This window comes from Hemiscyllium ocellatum, chromosome 35 (genome assembly GCF_020745735.1).
Source record: "Hemiscyllium ocellatum isolate sHemOce1 chromosome 35, sHemOce1.pat.X.cur, whole genome shotgun sequence".
In the NCBI taxonomy this organism is placed as follows: Eukaryota; Metazoa; Chordata; class Chondrichthyes; order Orectolobiformes; family Hemiscylliidae; genus Hemiscyllium; species Hemiscyllium ocellatum.
In genome coordinates this window covers 40118507-40137045 of record NC_083435.1, presented here as the reverse complement: position 1 = coordinate 40137045, position 18539 = coordinate 40118507, and the positions used below count along the sequence as shown (strand labels likewise).

Sequence of the window (18539 nt, the reverse complement as noted above, 5' to 3'; positions counted from 1 at the left end):
ATCTGACACCTATTCGTCCACACCATCAACTTGTCAGTCATAGAGTATTCAGTTCTGATTGCTCTGTTATAGGTGGGATATTATGAAACTGGAGAGGGTTCAGAAAGGATTTACCAAGACGTTGCTGGGACTGCTGGATTTGAGTTATAAAAATAGGTTCGATAGAGTCATATAGTCCTAGAGCATGGAGGCAGGCCCTTTGGCCCATATTCTTCTAAACCTTTTCTATCCATGTATTTGTCCAAATGCCTTTTAAATGTTGTTAACGTACCCGCCTCAACCATTTCCAATGGCAGCTATTTCCATATGCATGCCACCCTCTGTGTAAAAACGTTGCCCCTCAGTTCCCTTTTATTCTTTAGCTTCGCATCCTCGATTCCAAACCCTGGGAAAAAGACTGAGTGCATTCACCCTGTCTATACCTCTCATGATCTTACACCCTTCTATAAGAGCTCCCTCAATCTTCTATGATCTAAAGGTAAAAGTCCTAGCTTGTCCAACCACTCCCTATGACTCAGACCCTTGAGTCCTGGCAACATCCTTGTAAATTTATTCTGCACTCTTTCGAGTTTAATACCATTCTTCCTATAGCAAGATAACCAAAACTGAACACAATATTCCAAATGCGGCCTCACAAACCTCCTGTACAACTTCAATCTAACTTCCCAACTTGTATACTCAGTGCTCTGACTGATGAAGGCCAGTGTGCCAAAAGCCTTCTTTACTGCCCTCTCTGTCACTCCACTTTTAGAGAACACGGCACGTGAACTCCAAGGTCCCTCTGTTCCACTACACTTCTTAAGGTGCTACCATTCACCATGAAATTCCTACTTGATTTATCTTTCCAAAATGGAAGACCTCACACTTATCTGTATTAAACTCCATTTGCCATTTCTTGGCCCACTTCCCCAGGTGATCAAGGTCCTGCTGAAATTACTGATAACTTTCCTCACTGTCCACAATACCACCGATTTTAGTGTCATCTGCACACTTACTAATCATGCCTTGGATATTTTCGTTTCAATCCTTGATATAAATAACAAGCAGTAATGGGCCCAGCATTGCCTGAGGTACTCCACTAGTCACAGGCCTGCAGTCTGACAAGCACCTTCCACTGTTACCCTCTTCTTCCTGCCATCAAGCCAATTGTGTATCCAATTTACCAGCTCCCCTGGATTCCATGCGATCTAACCTTCCAGAGCAGCTGACCACGTGGAATCTCTACTGCCCTGCCCTCGTCGACCTTCCTGGTCACTGCATCAAATTTGTGAAGCATGATCTCCCAGGCACAAAGCAATGCTGTCTACTCCTAATCAAACCCAAATATGCTTCCAATTAAACCTGTTGGACTATAACCTGGTGTTGTGTGATTTTTATTTTTGTCTTTCCAAATGCATGTATATCTTATCTCAGAATTTTCTCAAGTAGCTTACCTACCACAGACGTTAGGCGTACTGGTCTGTAGTACCTAGGTTTTTCTTTGCAACTCTTCTTGAATAAAGACACAAGATATGCTACTCTTCAGTCTTCCGGGACCTCACCCATCGATAATGATGATGCAAAAATACAGCCAGGGCGCCCGCAATTTCTTCTGTAGCCTCTTGTGGGGTTCTCGGATGTATCTGGTCAGGAACAGAAGATTTATCCACCTTCATACATTCTAATATGTCCAACACCTCCTCTACTGTGATGTGGACTGTCCCCAAGGTATCACCACTAACTTCCCCAAGTTCCCAAGTCTTCATGTCTTTCTCTACAGTAAACACAGAAGAGTAACTGAGGATGTCATCCATCTCCTGCGGCTCCACGCATACATGTCCACTTTGGTCCTTGAGGGGTTCTATTCTCTCTCTAGTTATTCTTTTTCCTTTAATATACTTAAAGAACCTCTTTGGATTCACCCTAACCTTCTCAGCCAAGGCTATCTCCTGCCCCCTTTTCACCCTCCTGATTTCTCCTGTATCCCTTGTTCACCTCCAGGGATTCCTTGATCCCAGCTGCCTGTACCTGAAGCATGCCTCCTTTTTTCTGGTCAAAGCCTCAATATCTCTTGTCATCCAGGGATCCCTATTCCTTGCCCTTCACCCTGACAGGAACATATCGACCTTGAATCCTAGCTATCTCACTTTTTAAAGGCCTCCCACTTGCTGGAGGTCCCTTTGCTGCAAACAAACTACTGCAATCAACCCCTGCAAGCTCCTGTCTAATTCCATCAAAGTTCACCTTGTCCCAGTTTAGAACGTGAACCTATGGACAGGTTTTATCCCCTGCCATAGCTATTTTAAAACTAATAGAACTGTGGTCACTGGTCCCAAAGTGCTCCCCCACTGTCACTTCAGTCACCTGTCCTGCTCTACTTCCCAAGAGTAGGCCAAGATTTGCCCCTTTCTGAGTAGGACCCTCTATATCCTACTTGAGGAAATTTTCCAGAACGCACTTACAAAGTCAACCCCATCTAAGCGCTTAATACTCTGGCAGTCCCAGTCTATGTTAGGAAAATTAAAATTCCCTACTATGACAACCCTATTGCTCCTGCAAGTCGCCCCAATCTCCCTGTATATTTGTTCCTCTAATTCCCATTGACTATTTGGGGGTCCGTAGTACAATCCCAGTAACATCACCATCCCCTTCTTATTTCTGAGTTCCACCTACAAAGCCTCACTGGACGATCCTTCACTTATTTCATCTCTGATTACTGCTGTGATACCTGCCTTAATCAAAAATGCAACACCCCCTCCCCTCTTCCAACCACCTCTGTCCCACCTAAAACAATTTATAGGAGAAAGTGAGGACTGCAGATGCTGGAGATCAGAGCTGAAAATGTGTTGCTGGAAAAGCGCAGCAGGTCAGGCAGCATCCAAGGAGCAGGAAAGTCGACGTTTCGGGCATGAGCCCTTCCTGAAGAAGGGCTCATGTCCGAAACGTTGACTCTCCTGCTCCTTGGATGCTGCCTGACCTGCTGCGCTTTTCCAGCAACACATTTTCAGCTCTAAAGCAACTTATACTCTGGCACATAAAGCTGCCAGTCCTGTCCCTCCCTTAGTCATGTTTCTGTAATGGCTGTAATATCCCAATCCCACATACCTATCCACACTGATGAAGGCTTATGCTCGAAACGTCGAATTCTCTATTCCTGAGATGCTGCCTGGCCTGCTGTGCTTTGACCAGCAACACATTTGCAGCCGTGATCTCCAGCATCTGCAGACCTCATTTTTTATCCACACTCTGAGTTCATCGGCCTTACCTATCAGCCCTCTTGCATCGAAATAGATGCAATTTTATCCAACTGTCATTCCTCGCTCCTGAGACTTGGACTTTTTTGACTGGAGCATAGGAGGTTCCCCCACTGTGACCTTATTGAGATTTATAAAATCATGAGGGGCATAGATGAGGTGAATAGCGAATGTCTTTTCCCGAGGATGGGAGAGTTCAAAATTAGGGAGTACATTTTTAAGGTGAGTGGAAAAAGATTTAAGGAGGACATGAGGACCAATATGTTTACACACGTGGTGCATGCTAAATGCCTTTATAACCATCCTGTCTACCTGTGATGCAACTTTCAAAGAACTATGTACCTGAACGTCTAGGTCTCAATGTTTGACAACAGTATCCAGGGCCCTATCATTAAACTGTATAAGTTCTGCCCTTGATTGTTTTACCAAAATGCAACACCTCACATTTATCCAAATTAAACTCTATCTGCTACTCTTCAGTCCATTGACACAATTGATCAAGAAATCTTTATAATCTTAGATAACCTTCTTCACTGTCATTTATAGCACCAACTTTGGTGTCATCTGCAAACGTACTTATCATGCCTGTTGTATTCTCATCTGAATTGTTTATATAAATGACAAACAAAAGTGGACCCAGAACTGATCCCTGTGGAACACCACTAGCCACAAGCCTCCACAGCCATGCACCACCACCCTCTGTCTCCTACCATCACGCCAATTTTGTTACCAGTGGTAAGCTCACCCTGAATCCTATGTGATTTAAATTTATTAATTAGTCTAATATGCAGAACCTTATTCCTTTTGGAGTTCCACATTGTCCTCCTCAACAGTATACATTTCTTCCAAACTTAGTGTCATCTGCAAACTTGAAAATTGCCTGCAGCATTCCAAGATCCAGATCGTTAATATGCATCAGGAAAACTAATACTGACCCCAAAGGAACTCCACTGCAAACCTTCCTCCAGTCCAATGGGTATCCATTGACCATTAATTTGTTTCCTATCATTTAGACAATTTTGAATCCAAATTGCAACAACTTTCCTTACAAGTCTGGTGTGTGTGACTGTATCAAATGCCTTCTGAAAGTCCACATATATCATGTCAACAGTGATAGCCTTACTGAACCTTATTGTTACCTCTTCAAAAATCTCCAACAAGTTAGTTGAGCACCATTTCCCCTTTAAAAATATAGGCTGACTCTTCCTAATCAATCCAACAGCACGACTCAAGCTCATAGTGAATTGAGAGCCCAGCTGTCTACTCCATTGTCCTTATGGTGCTTGGGAAGATTGGGGCCTGTGTTGAGGACAGAAAATAGCCACATTGTCTCATTCTTGGGCACTAATTCGGTGTCCCTACTGGAATAAGAGCATATGAGACTGTCAACTGAAGAAAAGGAAACAACAAAACCAGAAATTGCTTGAAAAACCCAGACAAATTTCAGAACTTCTGAAGGATCGCTGGACCCAAAACATTAACTCTGCTTTCTGTCCAGAAATGCTACCAAACCTGCTGAGACCTTCAGCAATTTCTGTTTTTGCTTCTGACTTCCAGCATCTGCTGTTCTGCAGGAGGTTGTCTTGAGGAAAAGGAAAGGACCTGTATCTGATTTCCCCACACAAGGGAACAGCCGACTCACTGTGGAACAGTTTCTAACTGTCAGCCCCTTCAGCAAAGGAGGAGAGGCAGTTGGGGAAAATCATGTTTTCTTTTCCTGTTTTACAGAAGGATTGCACTGTACTACACCAGAGAATATAGAGAGGATAGACACTGCAGACAGACTTTGACCATCACCCAAGGAACAACTGCACAACCAAAAGACATCCAGTCTCTTCATAGCATTGCTCAACACAGAGAAGGTTGGTCAATGAAACCATCATCTGGAAATCAGTCAGGTCGGGGAACTTTGATATATCATTAGATCTGAAACTAGTCAGTGGTGTGGAGTCTTTAATGAGAACCAACCTTCCTGAAGGTTCAGCTGTGAGTGATCGGTCAGGGTGAGGCTGGGAAGAAGGGGGTGATAACTTCAATCATTCATCGAGCCTCATCAAACACAGACTTATTCCTGTAGGGAAGAGGCTGTACTAAGGTATTTGTGGAGGGCTTTGGATACATCCAAGATTCATCTGCTCTACGACTATGAATACAAAGGTGGCTTCATGAAAGAGAGACAGTACAAGTTTGAGGTTTGTGATCAAACCTTTGAACAGCCATCAACGCTAGTGAATCACCGGCGCATTCATACTGTGGAGAAGCCATTCAAATGTGAGGTGTGTAACAAGGGTTTTGCACAGTCATTATGCCTGGTGAAACATCGGCGTATTCACACATGGGACAAACCCTTCACTTATCACGTGTATGACAAATCATTCTTACAGTCATCAACACTCCTGTTCCATCAGAGTATTCACACAGGAGCAAAACCATTCACATGTGAAGTGTGCAACAGATCATTCGCAGAGCCCTCAAACCTCCGGAAACACCAATGTGTTCACACTGGGGAGAAGTTGTTCAAATGTGAGGTATGTAACCAAGTCTTCGCTCAATCATCGGGCCTGGTGATGCATTGGCGTATTCACACAGGGGAGTGACCATTCACATGTGACGTATGTGACAAATCATTCTTGTGGTAATCAACCCTCTGCACTCACCAATACATTTACACAGGAGAGAAACCATTCACATGTAAAGTGTGTGACAAATCATTCTTGACATCATCGGACCGCCTGTTCCATCAGAGGATTCACACAGGGGAGAAGCCATTCATGTGTAAGGTATGTGACAAATCATTCTCAAGGTCAGCAAAACTCCTGCTCCATCAGAGGATCCACACAGGGGAGAAACCGTTCAAGTGCATGGCAAAATTTTCTCCCAGTCATCGTACCTTCTCATGCACCAACGTATCCACACAGAAGAAAAACCATTCAAATGCAAGAAGTGTGACGAATCATTCTCAAGGTCATCCTATCTTCTCATGCACCAACACATTCACACAGGGGAGAAACTATTCAGGTGTGAGGTCTGTGACAAATCCTTCTCACAGTCATCAGGTCTCTGCAGTCACCAACACATTCACACACAAGAAATGATTCAGTTGTGAGGTGTGTAACAAAGTTTTCTTGCAGTCCACATCTTGCCCAGTCCACTAATTTGCTCATGCAGGAGCAAAGTCCAGTCACTGTTTGTTCTGTAAGCAAACTTTCACACAGTTGTTGAACTTCCTGGTCCATTAGTGAACCCACATGATGACCACCCAGCCAAGTTCTTGCCCAATCTATTCCCAGAGTGTTTCCCTGTACCCAGTCTCACTGTGCAGGGTGTTCAGTGGGACTGGGACACAGAACAAGAAGCAGCTTTCACTCCCATCAAACAACTAGTGATGACATCACCAGTGCTGAGGGATGATGATGTAACAATGGAGTCACCCTGCAGTGTGATGTCAGTGAAACAGGACTTGGAGTAACCCCCAGGCAGTGAGGACAGCCCGCTGTGTTTGTACCCAGAGGGTTTACACAAACTGAACAACACTACACACAGATGGAGAAAGAGAGTGTGAATATTGACTTTGTTTGTGAGCACCTCATCCAATACCTGTTCAGGAGAGAGAAAGTGATAATAGAATCTGACTACAAGAGAATTCGAAGAACCTGTCTGAAACTACTTTCATCTACTTTAAAATACAGAGTAAATTTACAGAGACATTGTTTGCAAATGAACTAAAGGCAAGGAAAGCAGATGTGTATCATTGGCATGCTGCTAAGAGGTGCAACTCTGTTACAATCAATTTTGTATGTCAGCACCAATTCTTTTCCTCGTTTCATTCCTCTATTGTTCAGAACAACTTTTATATTTAACCAGAAAGATTTTAAGGTCAAACTTATAAGTCGCTGATTGCATTTGGATTATAGTGTTAAAAACAAGTCAGCCATGTTTCATTAGTCAACTAATTATAGCTACTTTATTAGAAATAAAATTTACTCAACCAAAATGCCAACTAAAAAAGGTTTAGACTATATAAATTTACAATGAGGCAAATCTGCGTAATGGTCATACACCTTGTCAACAAATTTAGTCAAGGCAGATCCCACAAATTTATTAGCAAAAACTTCAAACATTAGTGGCATTACAATTTGTCAAAATTCATTAAAACTTTACAATGATTCCAGTTCTCAACTTTTCACAATCTGGGCTTGAAACTCCTGAAAAACCTTTCTATCATGGATGTTGTCAACTGTACCCATATCCTGGTATTTCACTCTCCTTTCCTGGGATTCTGTTCCCCTGGATTCTGGAAACTGTACCCTAGCATCTAATCACAGCCACAGGTTCAGTCTCCACAGACTGCTAGCTTCACCAAGCCAATGTTACTCGGGTTTGCAAGGTCTCATATTGCTCAGCAACCTATAGGCTTCTATCACTCCATCCTCTGCTGTACTGAAGTAAAGGTAAAGTTAAAATCACCATCGTCCTACCCGACCAGTGAGCTGAATATTAAATGCTCAGCAGTTTCTTTCAAGCCAACAATTAATCATAGGACTTTTCCAGAGTCCTAAATGCAACACTTAGCTACACCTGCAGGCTCTAGAACTTCTCCCAAGTCTAGCCTGAGGAAGGTAAGGGAAGTGCTCTTCTGGCCAATTGTGAGCAATGAGATGAAGGACATGTTGCTAAAGAGCTATTCATGACATGATTAACCAGATAGTCCATGTATGACGCTTGGAGTAGATCTCTTTGCTCTCACTAGAACTGATTGTCTCGTCACTGCTGTTCAGATAACTGGGAGTCAGAGTAGCTAATGGCAATGACTATTTGCGAAGTTGTAGTATGTCTGAAAGATAAACAGCATTGGGGGAGATTTGGACATAAGATGGGTTAACCTGTAAAACCACATGAAGTTCCAGCTGGGATTAGAATGATGTACAGATTAGAATGATAAGAATGATCCTATAAATCATTTAAGATTGATTTTCATTTATTATTCAGGAAAGTAGTCAGATTAAAATGAAAGTTAGTTAAGCAGCATAAGCTTGCACAGCAGACAGACAAGAGTTTCTATGAAAGTGTAATGTGGCTGAACCAGCATTAATCCTGAGGCATCATTCGGAAGTGGAGTGTGAGGATGTGCCTCAGTAAAAACAAAGCAATGGGGTTTAATCAAGTCCCTCCTCCCTACCTTTTATCTTAGCCTGCTTGACACACTCTCCTCATTCCTGAAGAAGGGCTTTTGCCTGAAACGTCGACTCTCCTGTTCCTTGGATGCTGCCTGACCTGCTGCGCTTTTCCAGCAACACATTTTCAGCTCTGATCTCCAGCATCTGCAGACCTCACTTTCTCCTATAAAGAGATAGGGTCAAGTCAAGTGAGTGGACAACAAGATGCCGGATAGAATATAACATTAAGAAGTGTGAAGATATTCACTTCGGTCATGAAAAGTTAAATAGAATATTTTTTATAAGGTAGAAACTTGTAAGTTTTGATGTTCAAAGAGGCTTGGCTGTGCTTACATGAGGGATGCAACGAGTTAGTGTGCGGGTGGAGCAAGTAATTAGGAAAGTGAATTACATGTTTTCCTTTATTGTAAGGGGATTGGAGAACAGGATTAAAGAAATCCTGCTCCAACTGTACATGGTTCTTTGCTGAGATCCTGTCTGGACGACTCTGGGCAGTTTTGATCTCCATGTTTAAGAAGGGATGTACATTGGAGGTGGTACGGCAAAGTTTTATTTTATTGGTCCTTGGAATAAGGGACTGTCCTTGACAAGAGACTGAGTAAATTGGGCTAATATTCACTGCAGTTTAAGAACATAGAACAGTACAGGACAGGACAGTACAGACCCTTCGGCCCTCGATGTTGTGCCGACATTTTATCCCACTCACAGATCAAACCAATCTACATATCCTTCATTTTACTATCATAGAACATAGAACAGTATAGTGCAGATTAGGCCCTTTGGCCCTCGATGTTGCGCCGACCTGTGAACTGTTCTCAGCTCGTCCTCCTACACTATCCCATCATCATCCATGTGCATATCTAAGGATTGTTTAAATCTCCCTAATTAGATTACTTACAGTGTGGAAACAGGCCCTTCGGCCCAACAAGTCCATACCGACCCGCCGAAGCGCAACCCACCCATACCCCTACATATACCCCTTACCTAACACTATGGGCAATTTAGCATGGCCAATTCACCTGACCCACACATCTTTGGAATGTGGGAGGAAACCGGAGCACCCGGCGGAAACCCACGCAGACACAGGGAGAACGTGCAAACTCCACACAGTCAGTCGCCTGAGGCAGGAATTGAACCCAGGTCTCTGGCGCTGTGAGGCAGCAGTGCTAACCACTGTGCCACCGTGCCACCCACTAATGTGGCTGAGTTGACTACATTAGCAGGTAAGGCATTCCACACCCTTACCACTCTCTGTGTAAAGAACTTTCCTCTGACATCTGTCTTAAATCATTCACCCCTCAATTTGTAGCTATGCCCCCTCGTACAAGCGGATGTCATCATCCTAGGAAAAAGACTTTCACTGTCTACCCGATCTAATCCTCTGATCATCTTGTATGTTTCCATCAAATCCACCCTTAGCCTTCTTTCCAATAAGAATAGACCCAAGGCTCTCAGCCTTCCCTCCAGACCAGGCAACATTCAGGTAAATCTCCTCTGCACCTTTTCCAATGCTTCCACATCCTTCCTGTAATGGGGTGACCAGAACTGTACACAATATTCCAAGTGTGGCCGCACTAGTGTTTTGTATAGTTGCAGCATGATATTGCAGCTCTGGAACTCAATCCCTCTACCAACGAAACTTAACACACCGTATGCCTTCTTCACAGCACTATCCACCTGCGTGGCAACTTTCAGGGATCTATGCACATTGACTCCAAGATCCCTCTGCACATCCAAACTAGCAAGAACCTTTCCATTGACCCAGTACTCTGCCTTCCTGTTATTCTTCCCAAAGTGCATCACCTCACATTTAGCTGCATTGAACTCCATTTGCCACCTCTCGGCCCAAATCTGCAGTTTATCCAAGTGCTCCTGCAACCTGTAAACATTCTTCCAAACTGTCCACTACTCCACTGACTTTAGTGTTGTCTGCAAATTTACTAAACCATCTACCTATGCCTGCGTCTAAGTCATTTATAAAAATGACAAACAGCAGTGGTTGCAAAACAGATCCTTGTGGCACACCACTAGTAACTGGACTCCAGACTGAATATCATGTGTCTATCCTAGAGTTGCTTAAATGTCCCTAATGTATCTGACTCTACTATTATTACAGGCAGTGCATTCCACACACCCACCAGTCTCTGTGTAAAGAACCGACTTCTGACATCTCTAAACCTTCCTCCAATCACCTTAAAATTATGCCTCCTCGTTTAGAAAAAATGAAAGACAATGTCATTGAAACACACAAGATTGTGAAAAGAAGAAATAAATGAAAGAACTGTGGATGCTGGAAATCAGAAACAAAACTAGAAATTGCTGGAAAATGTCAGCAGGTCTGGCAGCATCTGTGGAGAGAAATCAAAGTTAACATTTCAGGTCCAGTGACCCTTCCTCATACATATTCTGGAGATTGTGAAGGGGCTTGATAGGGTAGACACTGAGAAATTGTTTCTGCTGGCTGTGGAATTTAAAACACGGGCACAGTCTCAGTATAAGGGACTAATCATTTAGAATTGAGTTGAGGAGAAATCACTTCACTCACTTGTGAGTCTTTATAATTCTCTCCATCAGAGGGATGTGAATGCTCCAATGCTCGGATAGACTGATTTTTCCAGTCTCTAAGGGTATCATTGGGCATACGGAGTAGCTGGAGAAGTGGAGTTAAAAGCCAAGGTAATCTGTAGTCTATGATTATATCAAAGGTGAAATGGGTTCGACTGGCCTTCTGGTCTATCCCTGACCCTATTTATTTTGTTCCCGCCAAACAGACAATAGAAAAAGTTGCCAATCCCAACATTGGAGTTTACATTTAAATCTTAGCATGGAGAAACACACCCACCAAAAACTAATTATACACTGCATCAGGCTAGTAATAGTAGTGAGTGACCAAATAAAACAGAAAGCCAAATTTCACATTGATAAAACAGAAAACTCATTGCCAGAGATGGGAATTGAAAAGCCAGTCAGAGTGCCGACATCTAATGCTTTCAACTAACTCCTGCTCATTTGGCAAGCTGGGATATACATATATATACAAACTTCACAGCAGATAGTTGATCAACTAGATCTGATTTCAGCAACCGAGCAAGGAACTGAATGGCCATCAGTCCCAGAGATCAGTGCTTCTGTGAGATTTATGCGGAGTTCGGAGTAAATGGTGTATCTAAATGATACCGTGTTGATTTTCTTACAGATCATAAACTGTAACTATTTCACTAACAAAGTTCACCAGGTTACTTCTTTGGACATTTTCCACATTTTTATAGACACATGACTGTTGATCTTATATTTTATTTAGTCTTGCATATCATTTCCTACTGTTTAGAGTATAGATTTCACATTGTGTTAGTCTTAGATTTTCATTAATAAAGTTATTGTTTCATTTCTTAAAACATAGGCTGGCAGAGTAAAATTAATCTCTTTAGTTTTAACATTTGTTGGAAATAAATTTTGATTTAACTTCCAACTCCTCACAATTATTTTATCTAAATATTTTTAACTCTTGTCCTTTACCTCTCCCCCTTTTATTAAACCAGCGATGATGCCTAACCTCATTTCAATGCTATAATTGCACCATAATACTTCCAATCTGCACTTGTAATTAATTACTGTTAGGACAAAAATTCAATTATTCATTAATAGCCACCAGATCACACAGTTAGTGATAATCCAGGAAAATGATTTGTTACTGAACTAATCTAGCCACCTACAGAACTATAAATAATAATAAAGTAACAAGCTGTATGGAGTCGCCACATCTGAATATGCTTTACATTCCTTGGAAATGTTCATCCCGGAGAACTTTCTGACAAGAGTGAAATCAACTTGATCTGATAACTGGGAACCTTCCCCACTAAATCCAGCTTCCTGTGTTAACGGACTAATCATGAACCAGGATGTGAAGTTGTTACGTTGTGTGAGATGACACAGATTTCTAAGACCATTAAACATAGGAGCAGAATTTAGGCCATTCAGCCCATTGAGTCTGCTCTGCCATTCAATCATGGCCGATAACTTTCTTAACTACATCTCCCACTTTCTCCCCGTAAACCCTTGATCCCCTTGATGCTCAAGAACCGATCTATCTCCATCTTAAATATACTCAATGATCTGGTCTCCACAGCCTTCTGTGACAATGAATTCCATAGGTTCCCCACTCTCTGGCTGGAGAGGTTTCTCCTTATCTCCATTCTAAAAGGTTTTCCATTTACTCTAAGGCTGTGCCCTCGGGTCCCAGTCTCTCTTCCCAACATCTACTCTGTTCAGGCCATTCAGTATTCTGTATGTTTCAATTAGATCCCACCCCCACCCCTTGTCCTTCTAAACACTATTGAGTATAGACCCAGAGTCCTCAAATGTTCCTGTGTTATATTTTTCATTCCTGAGGCCATTCTCATGAATGTTCTGTGAACACCACTCCAGGGTCAGTACATCCTTCCTGAGATATGGGGCCCAAAACTGTGCAGTATACTCCAAATGTGGTCTGATCAGAACCTCAGAGCCTCAGAAGTCCATCCCTGCTTTTATATTCAAGCCCTCTCAAAGTAATTGCATCATTCCTTTTGCCTTCCTAACTACTGACTCAACCTGCAAGTTTACCTTGAGAGTATCCTGGACTAGAACCCCCAAGTCTCTTTCCACTTCAGACTTCTGAATTTTCTCCCCATTTAAAATATAGGCCATGCCTGTATTCTTCCTACCAAAGTGCTTAACCTCCCGCTTTCCCATGTTGTACCCCATCTGACACTTCTTTACCACTCTCCTAACCTGTTCAAATCCTTCTGCAGCCTCCTTGCCTCCTCAATGCCACCTGCCACCAGAATGCCCTCAGTTCCTCCCTCTAGATCGTTAATGTATAAAGTGAAAAGTTGTGGTCCCAACACTGAGCCTTGAGGAACACCACTTATCCCCGGCTGCCATCCTGAGAAGGACTCTTTTGTCCCCACCTTCTGCCTGACAGCCAAACTTCCATCCATGCTAACACCTTGCCTCTAACACCATGGTCCTTTGTCTTACTCGGTAGCCTCCTGTGCGGCACCCGTCAAAGGCCTTCTTGAAGTCCAGATCAATAACATTCATTGGATCTCCTTGGATCTAAACTGCTTGTTACTTGCTCAAAGAATTCTAACAGATTTGTCAGGCATGACCTCCCCTTGGTGAAACCATGATGACTTTGCCCTAGTTTACCATATACTTCCAAGTATTCAGAAATCTCATCCTTCACAATAGATTCCAGGATCTTACCTATGACTGAGGTTAGGCTAATTGGTCCGTAATGTTCCATCTTTTGCCTTACTCCCTTTTTAAACAGGGGTGTCACTTTAGCAATTTTCCAGTCCACTGGGACCGTCCTGGTTTTAACAACCCCTGAAAGATCACCACTAAATGCCTCTACTATCTTTTCAGCTGTCTTCCTTAGAACTCTGGAGTGTAGTCCCCTCTCGAGAAAGTTTTGTGGTGATTTTTTTGGTAGTTTTACAAAACATGTGCTTAACAGTAAGAATGCCGACAGCAGGAAGAGAAGACACAGACTATGGTAAAAGCATCAACAGACAGCAATGACAGCACAATTCGGTATAGAGCTGCTCCGAAATTCAGTTTAATAAGGGAATTGGATGAACTCAAACTGTTCAATGAAACTAAAGGAATGGCAGGAATTGAAGCAATAACTTTTCAGAAGCAGTTTCAGAAGTTCAAGGATCAGCGAGAATGTGTGGCTCAGATGTTCCAGGAATGGAGTCTGAGAGTTTGACATTGACTTAACTCAGAATGGAAGCAGGGGACTGTCGGTGCGAGACCAAATGGAAACTGAAGGAACAACACCTTATATTTTGCCTAGGAAGCTTACAGCCCAATGGCCTCAAATTCAACCTCACTGGCTTCAAAGTCCCTCCTCCCTCAGCCTTATCCCATGTCGAACCCCACCCCTCCTCCTACCTTCCTGACCTGTTCTAACCTGTCCATCTTCCTACTCACCTATCCGCTCCACCCTTTCCACTGACCAAGTACAATAACCCCCTTCCTGCATCAACCTATCACCATCCCACCTATCCTTCCCTCAACCCCCCCCCCCCCCAATTTAATTCTGGGCTTCCTCCCTCTCCCCAGTCCGGCCCAAAATGTTGACCTTCCTGCTCCTCGGATGCTGTCTGACCTGCTGTGCTTTTCCAGCTTCATATCTATTGACTTTGACTTCCAGCATCTGCAGTCATTACTGTCTCCCAGGGGACTGATGGTTGTAAGTGTATGAATGATACAGTAAACTATCAAAAAGATGTGAACATTGACCATTTTCTCCACCTGACAGGTTAAGGCTGACACTGAGAGTTCAGACAATAAGAGGAAGGTGTGGGTTCACCCATCTATAGATTGGAATAACTTCTCCATGTTAACAGTATCCCATCAAACACTCACAGAAGCATGGTACCTAATTCCTAGATAATGCCAAGATAGGTTGGAAAGTATGATGTGAGGAAGACATCAGAAAGTTGCAATTGGATTAAGATAGGTTGAGTAATTGTTACAAGTCTGGCAGAGTATAATTCCTGATGAAGAGCTTATGCTCGAAACATCAACTCTCCTGCAGATCAGATGCTGCCTGACCTGCTGTGCTTTTCCAGCACCACAGTTTTCGACTCTGATCTCCAGCATCTGCAGTCCTCACTTTCTCCTCAATGTAGGAAAGTATGAGGTTGTTCACTTTGGCAGGAAGAACAAAAGTGCAGAATATTATTTGAACACATGATGACTTCAGAATTCCAAGATGCAGTGGAAGTTAGGTGTTCTGGTTCATACAAGTTACAAAAGGTGACTTAAAGAAGAAGCCTAATGGGGTGCTATCCTTTATTACAAGAAAAATTGAACATAAAAGTAAAGATATTCTGCTTCAGCTAACCAGAACATTAGTGAGACCATGTCTTGAATACTATGCAATGTTAGTGTCCTAATTTAAGGAAGTGTGTAAATGCTTTGGAGGCAGTTCAGAGGAGGTCTACTAGATTGATACCTGGAGTGAGTGAGTTGCCTTATAATGATAGATTTGACAGGCTGGGCTTGTTTCCACTGGAGTTCAGACAATGGAGGGTGACATCATTGTGCCTCAGATCCTGAATGGTCTTGACCAGCACCTGGAAAAGATGTTTCCTCTTGTGGGTCAGTCCTGAACTAGGGGGCATTGGTTTAAAAATTAGGGGTCGCTGCTTCAGGGCAGAGATAAGATTTTTTTTCCCCATCAGGAGGTTCTGTGACTTTGAAACTCTGCCGAAGAAGCTGGTGGAGGCAGGATTATCTTTAAGACAGAGGTGGATATATTCTGTTAGGCAAGGAAATCAGAGTTATCAGGGGGAGATAGGAATGTGAAATTCGATACACGAGTAGACCTGCCATGATGTTATTGAATGGGGAAACAGTCTTGAGGAGCTGAATGATAAACTCTTATAAAAGTGAGTACTGTAGATACTGGAAATTATAGTCAAAATTAGAGTGGTGCTGGAAAAGCACAGCCAGTCAGGCAGCATCCAAGGAGCAGGAGAGTCGATGTTTCAAGCATAAGCCCTTCATCAGGAATCTTCATGTTCCTCATCATCAGGATTCCTGATAAAGGGCTTGTGCCCAAAACATCAATTTTCCTGCTCCTTGGATGCTGCCTGACAGACAGTGCTTTTCCAGGACCACTCTAATCTTGATCCACTCTTGCTCCCATTTTGTTTGCTTATACTCTTCTGCTCTTCACTTCATTAACTATGCACCATTCTTGTGTGGAAAATCCTGAATTCAGCTGGGGAAAAGGATGACCACCCATGTAGGAAGAGGGATGCCTCAATAGCCAACCAACCCACTGTGCTGTGCTGCTCGCTCATTCCCTTGAACTAGAATCATCAGACTCTTGGCTGACTTTGGTGGCACCCTGGCTGACTGGAGTCCCTCTTAAACCCTTTGGCTTTCAGATATGGTGCATTGAAAAAAATGCAAATGGTCAAAGCTGACTGTCTTCAAATAAGTGCAAATTAAATGAATGCTAAGAAATCAAACTAAGAGCCTTAAGATAAATCCTATGTGCATGAGATTTGCACGTGCCCCTGTGTGCAAAGCAACCTGGAATTAGAAACACAAGTAATGGAAGTTCCTAAGCTCCATACTAAAGAGTTGAAGGAATAGAGTGGTGAATGAGGCATGTTTTGCTGATGCCGTCTTGTATGTCTTGAGGAAGAAAGTGTCTTTGGAGGATACAGGGATGTTGTGTTGAATGAACATTTAGATAATGACTGAGACAAGCAACCAGCAAACTGCAGCCACTCTGAATTATGTACTAGAAATTTGAATCATCTAATTCCTCGGGAAGCAGACAGCAACTGAAACTAACATTTAAATAAGGAAAATTAGGGCTTTAATGAGATGCAAATGCATGAAAATAAGGTGGTTGTCATTAATTGGTGATATTCAGAAATTGCCATTTAAAACTTAATGGTGAAATGAAAAACATTTTCCTCAAGATTAAAAATCTATTTTTTAAAATTCTCTGTATATTGCTCTTGTCATAGCTCACACAACATCAAGGATGGAAATTTCTACTCCAGATGTCAACTCAGACAAAAGGTGATGCTCATATGTGTCTGCAACAACTAGTAAATGAGTGAGAATGGAAAAGGAGGTTCTGAAACAAAAATCAAAAGCAGCCCTCAAGAACTCCAGGAAGAGTGTTTTATGCAGTTATCTGACAAAGCCGTGAAACACTCAAACTGAAACTTAAGCTTTCGATGGTCTCTGTAAATAGAGACAGAGAATACAAAAGATAAGATGTTTTGCTGGATCAATACGGAACAGGTCAACCACAGTGTGATTATGGTTTCTGATTCTCGATAGCAGAAGAAGATAAAGGCTTCGTTGTGCTGTGGTTTTTGTCAAATTTTGACCCAAGTAGCCATGTGACACAGGACTCTGTGCTCTACCATCTGCTCCTGCGTTGCATGTCGAGACAAACATTGGAGCACCAACAGGACCATCACCTCAGTGAAAGACGCTCTTTGGTCTGCATGAAACCTGTTGGTCTTCCAGTGCAAAGAGTTGACCTTAACTGAGTATCACAGACTGGATATATTCCAAGGTCCAGGACAATGTGCTGAGGGAGGCTCTCAAGCTTGTGGCAATTGTCACTAAGTTGCAGTGGAGAAAGACCACCATCTGAGGTCTTTCTGCGGAAGTTTAACAGGGTGCGTTCAGTTATTAGATCATTCCCCCCTCCCCATTGCCTCAAAATGTCATTATTTTCTATCTGCATGATTAAAAATGCCCTTGTTCTTTGCAACATCACAGTAGCTCTGAGTTGTAAAATTCCAACATATCATTTATGTTTCTTTTTCTATGTTGTTAAGGTGGTACAGAATAGAATTAACTTTTTGTGAGTACGTACGCATAATTATTTTATGAATAAACTGTACTTCTGCAATAAAACCATGATCTTGAGGATCCACTATGGTCTCCAAATTACAATTTTATAAATTGAGGCTATTTTATTCACCAGTGGGATGTGGGTGTTGCTGAATGAGGCAACGTTTAATGCCCATCTCTGGATTTTGAGAACTTGACCTAAAACCATTGGATAAAAATGATTACCCCCACATTAAAAATACCAGACTCTGAAATAATACATGGTCTGCCTGAAACTTGTTGGTCTCCCAGAACAGGGAGTTGATACCAACTGAGTGTTGCAGCCTGGCACATTCCAAGGTCCAGGACTACGTGTTGAGGGAGGCGCTGAAGCTTGGGGCAGCTGCCGTCAAGGCGTAATGGGGAAAGAGCACTGTCTGAGGTCCTCCCGCTGAAGGTAAATCAGTTATCAGACCCTTCCAATTCCTTAAATATATGTAAATATTAGTATTGTATGTGGAAGAGAGGTCTTTGTTTGTTTGGATAGAGTCAAGGTCTGATGTTTTATTTATTTACGTGACATGCAACAGTACAGAACCGAACTGCTTTTGCGACAATGTTTAAGGTTTGCAGAAAGGTTTGTAGCTCGGGTGCTAGTTGCCGTAGTTGTGGGTATTTTCGCTAGGCTGGAAAGTTGATTTGTGATGTTTCGTCCCTGTTGAGGTGACATATTCAATGCTTTGGACCATCCTGTGAAATG

At 42.6% G+C, this 18539-nt stretch overlaps 1 protein-coding gene across 2 annotated transcripts; it reads left to right on the top strand.

Moving 5' to 3' along the window:
• Window positions 1–4966: 4966 nt before the first annotated feature.
• Window positions 4967–17749, top strand: LOC132832467 (zinc finger protein 501-like). Of its 2 annotated transcripts, none has more exons than XR_009646945.1 (2): window positions 4967–6013; window positions 16954–17749. XR_009646945.1 is itself a non-coding variant. In XM_060850498.1 (2 exons), the coding sequence occupies exons 1-2, from the start codon at window positions 5399–5401 to the stop codon at window positions 17047–17049; spliced, it is 459 nt and encodes a 152-aa protein (XP_060706481.1). In that variant the 5' UTR covers window positions 4967–5398; the 3' UTR covers window positions 17050–17749. The 2 variants fall into 2 exon arrangements, 1 of the variants encoding a protein (XP_060706481.1); XM_060850498.1 differs by having other exon boundaries at window positions 4967–5761.
• The last annotated feature ends 790 nt before the right edge of the window (window positions 17750–18539 follow it).

Bases quoted from the DNA above. Each gene is read 5' to 3' on its own strand.
- LOC132832467 (XM_060850498.1), top strand. From the start codon at position 5,399: ATGAAAGAGAGACAGTACAAGTTTGAGGTTTGTGATCAAACCTTTGAA. The intron at 5,762-16,953 runs GTATGTAACCAA...CTCTTGTCATAG, and splicing joins AGAAGTTGTTCAAATGTGAG to CTCACACAACATCAAGGATG.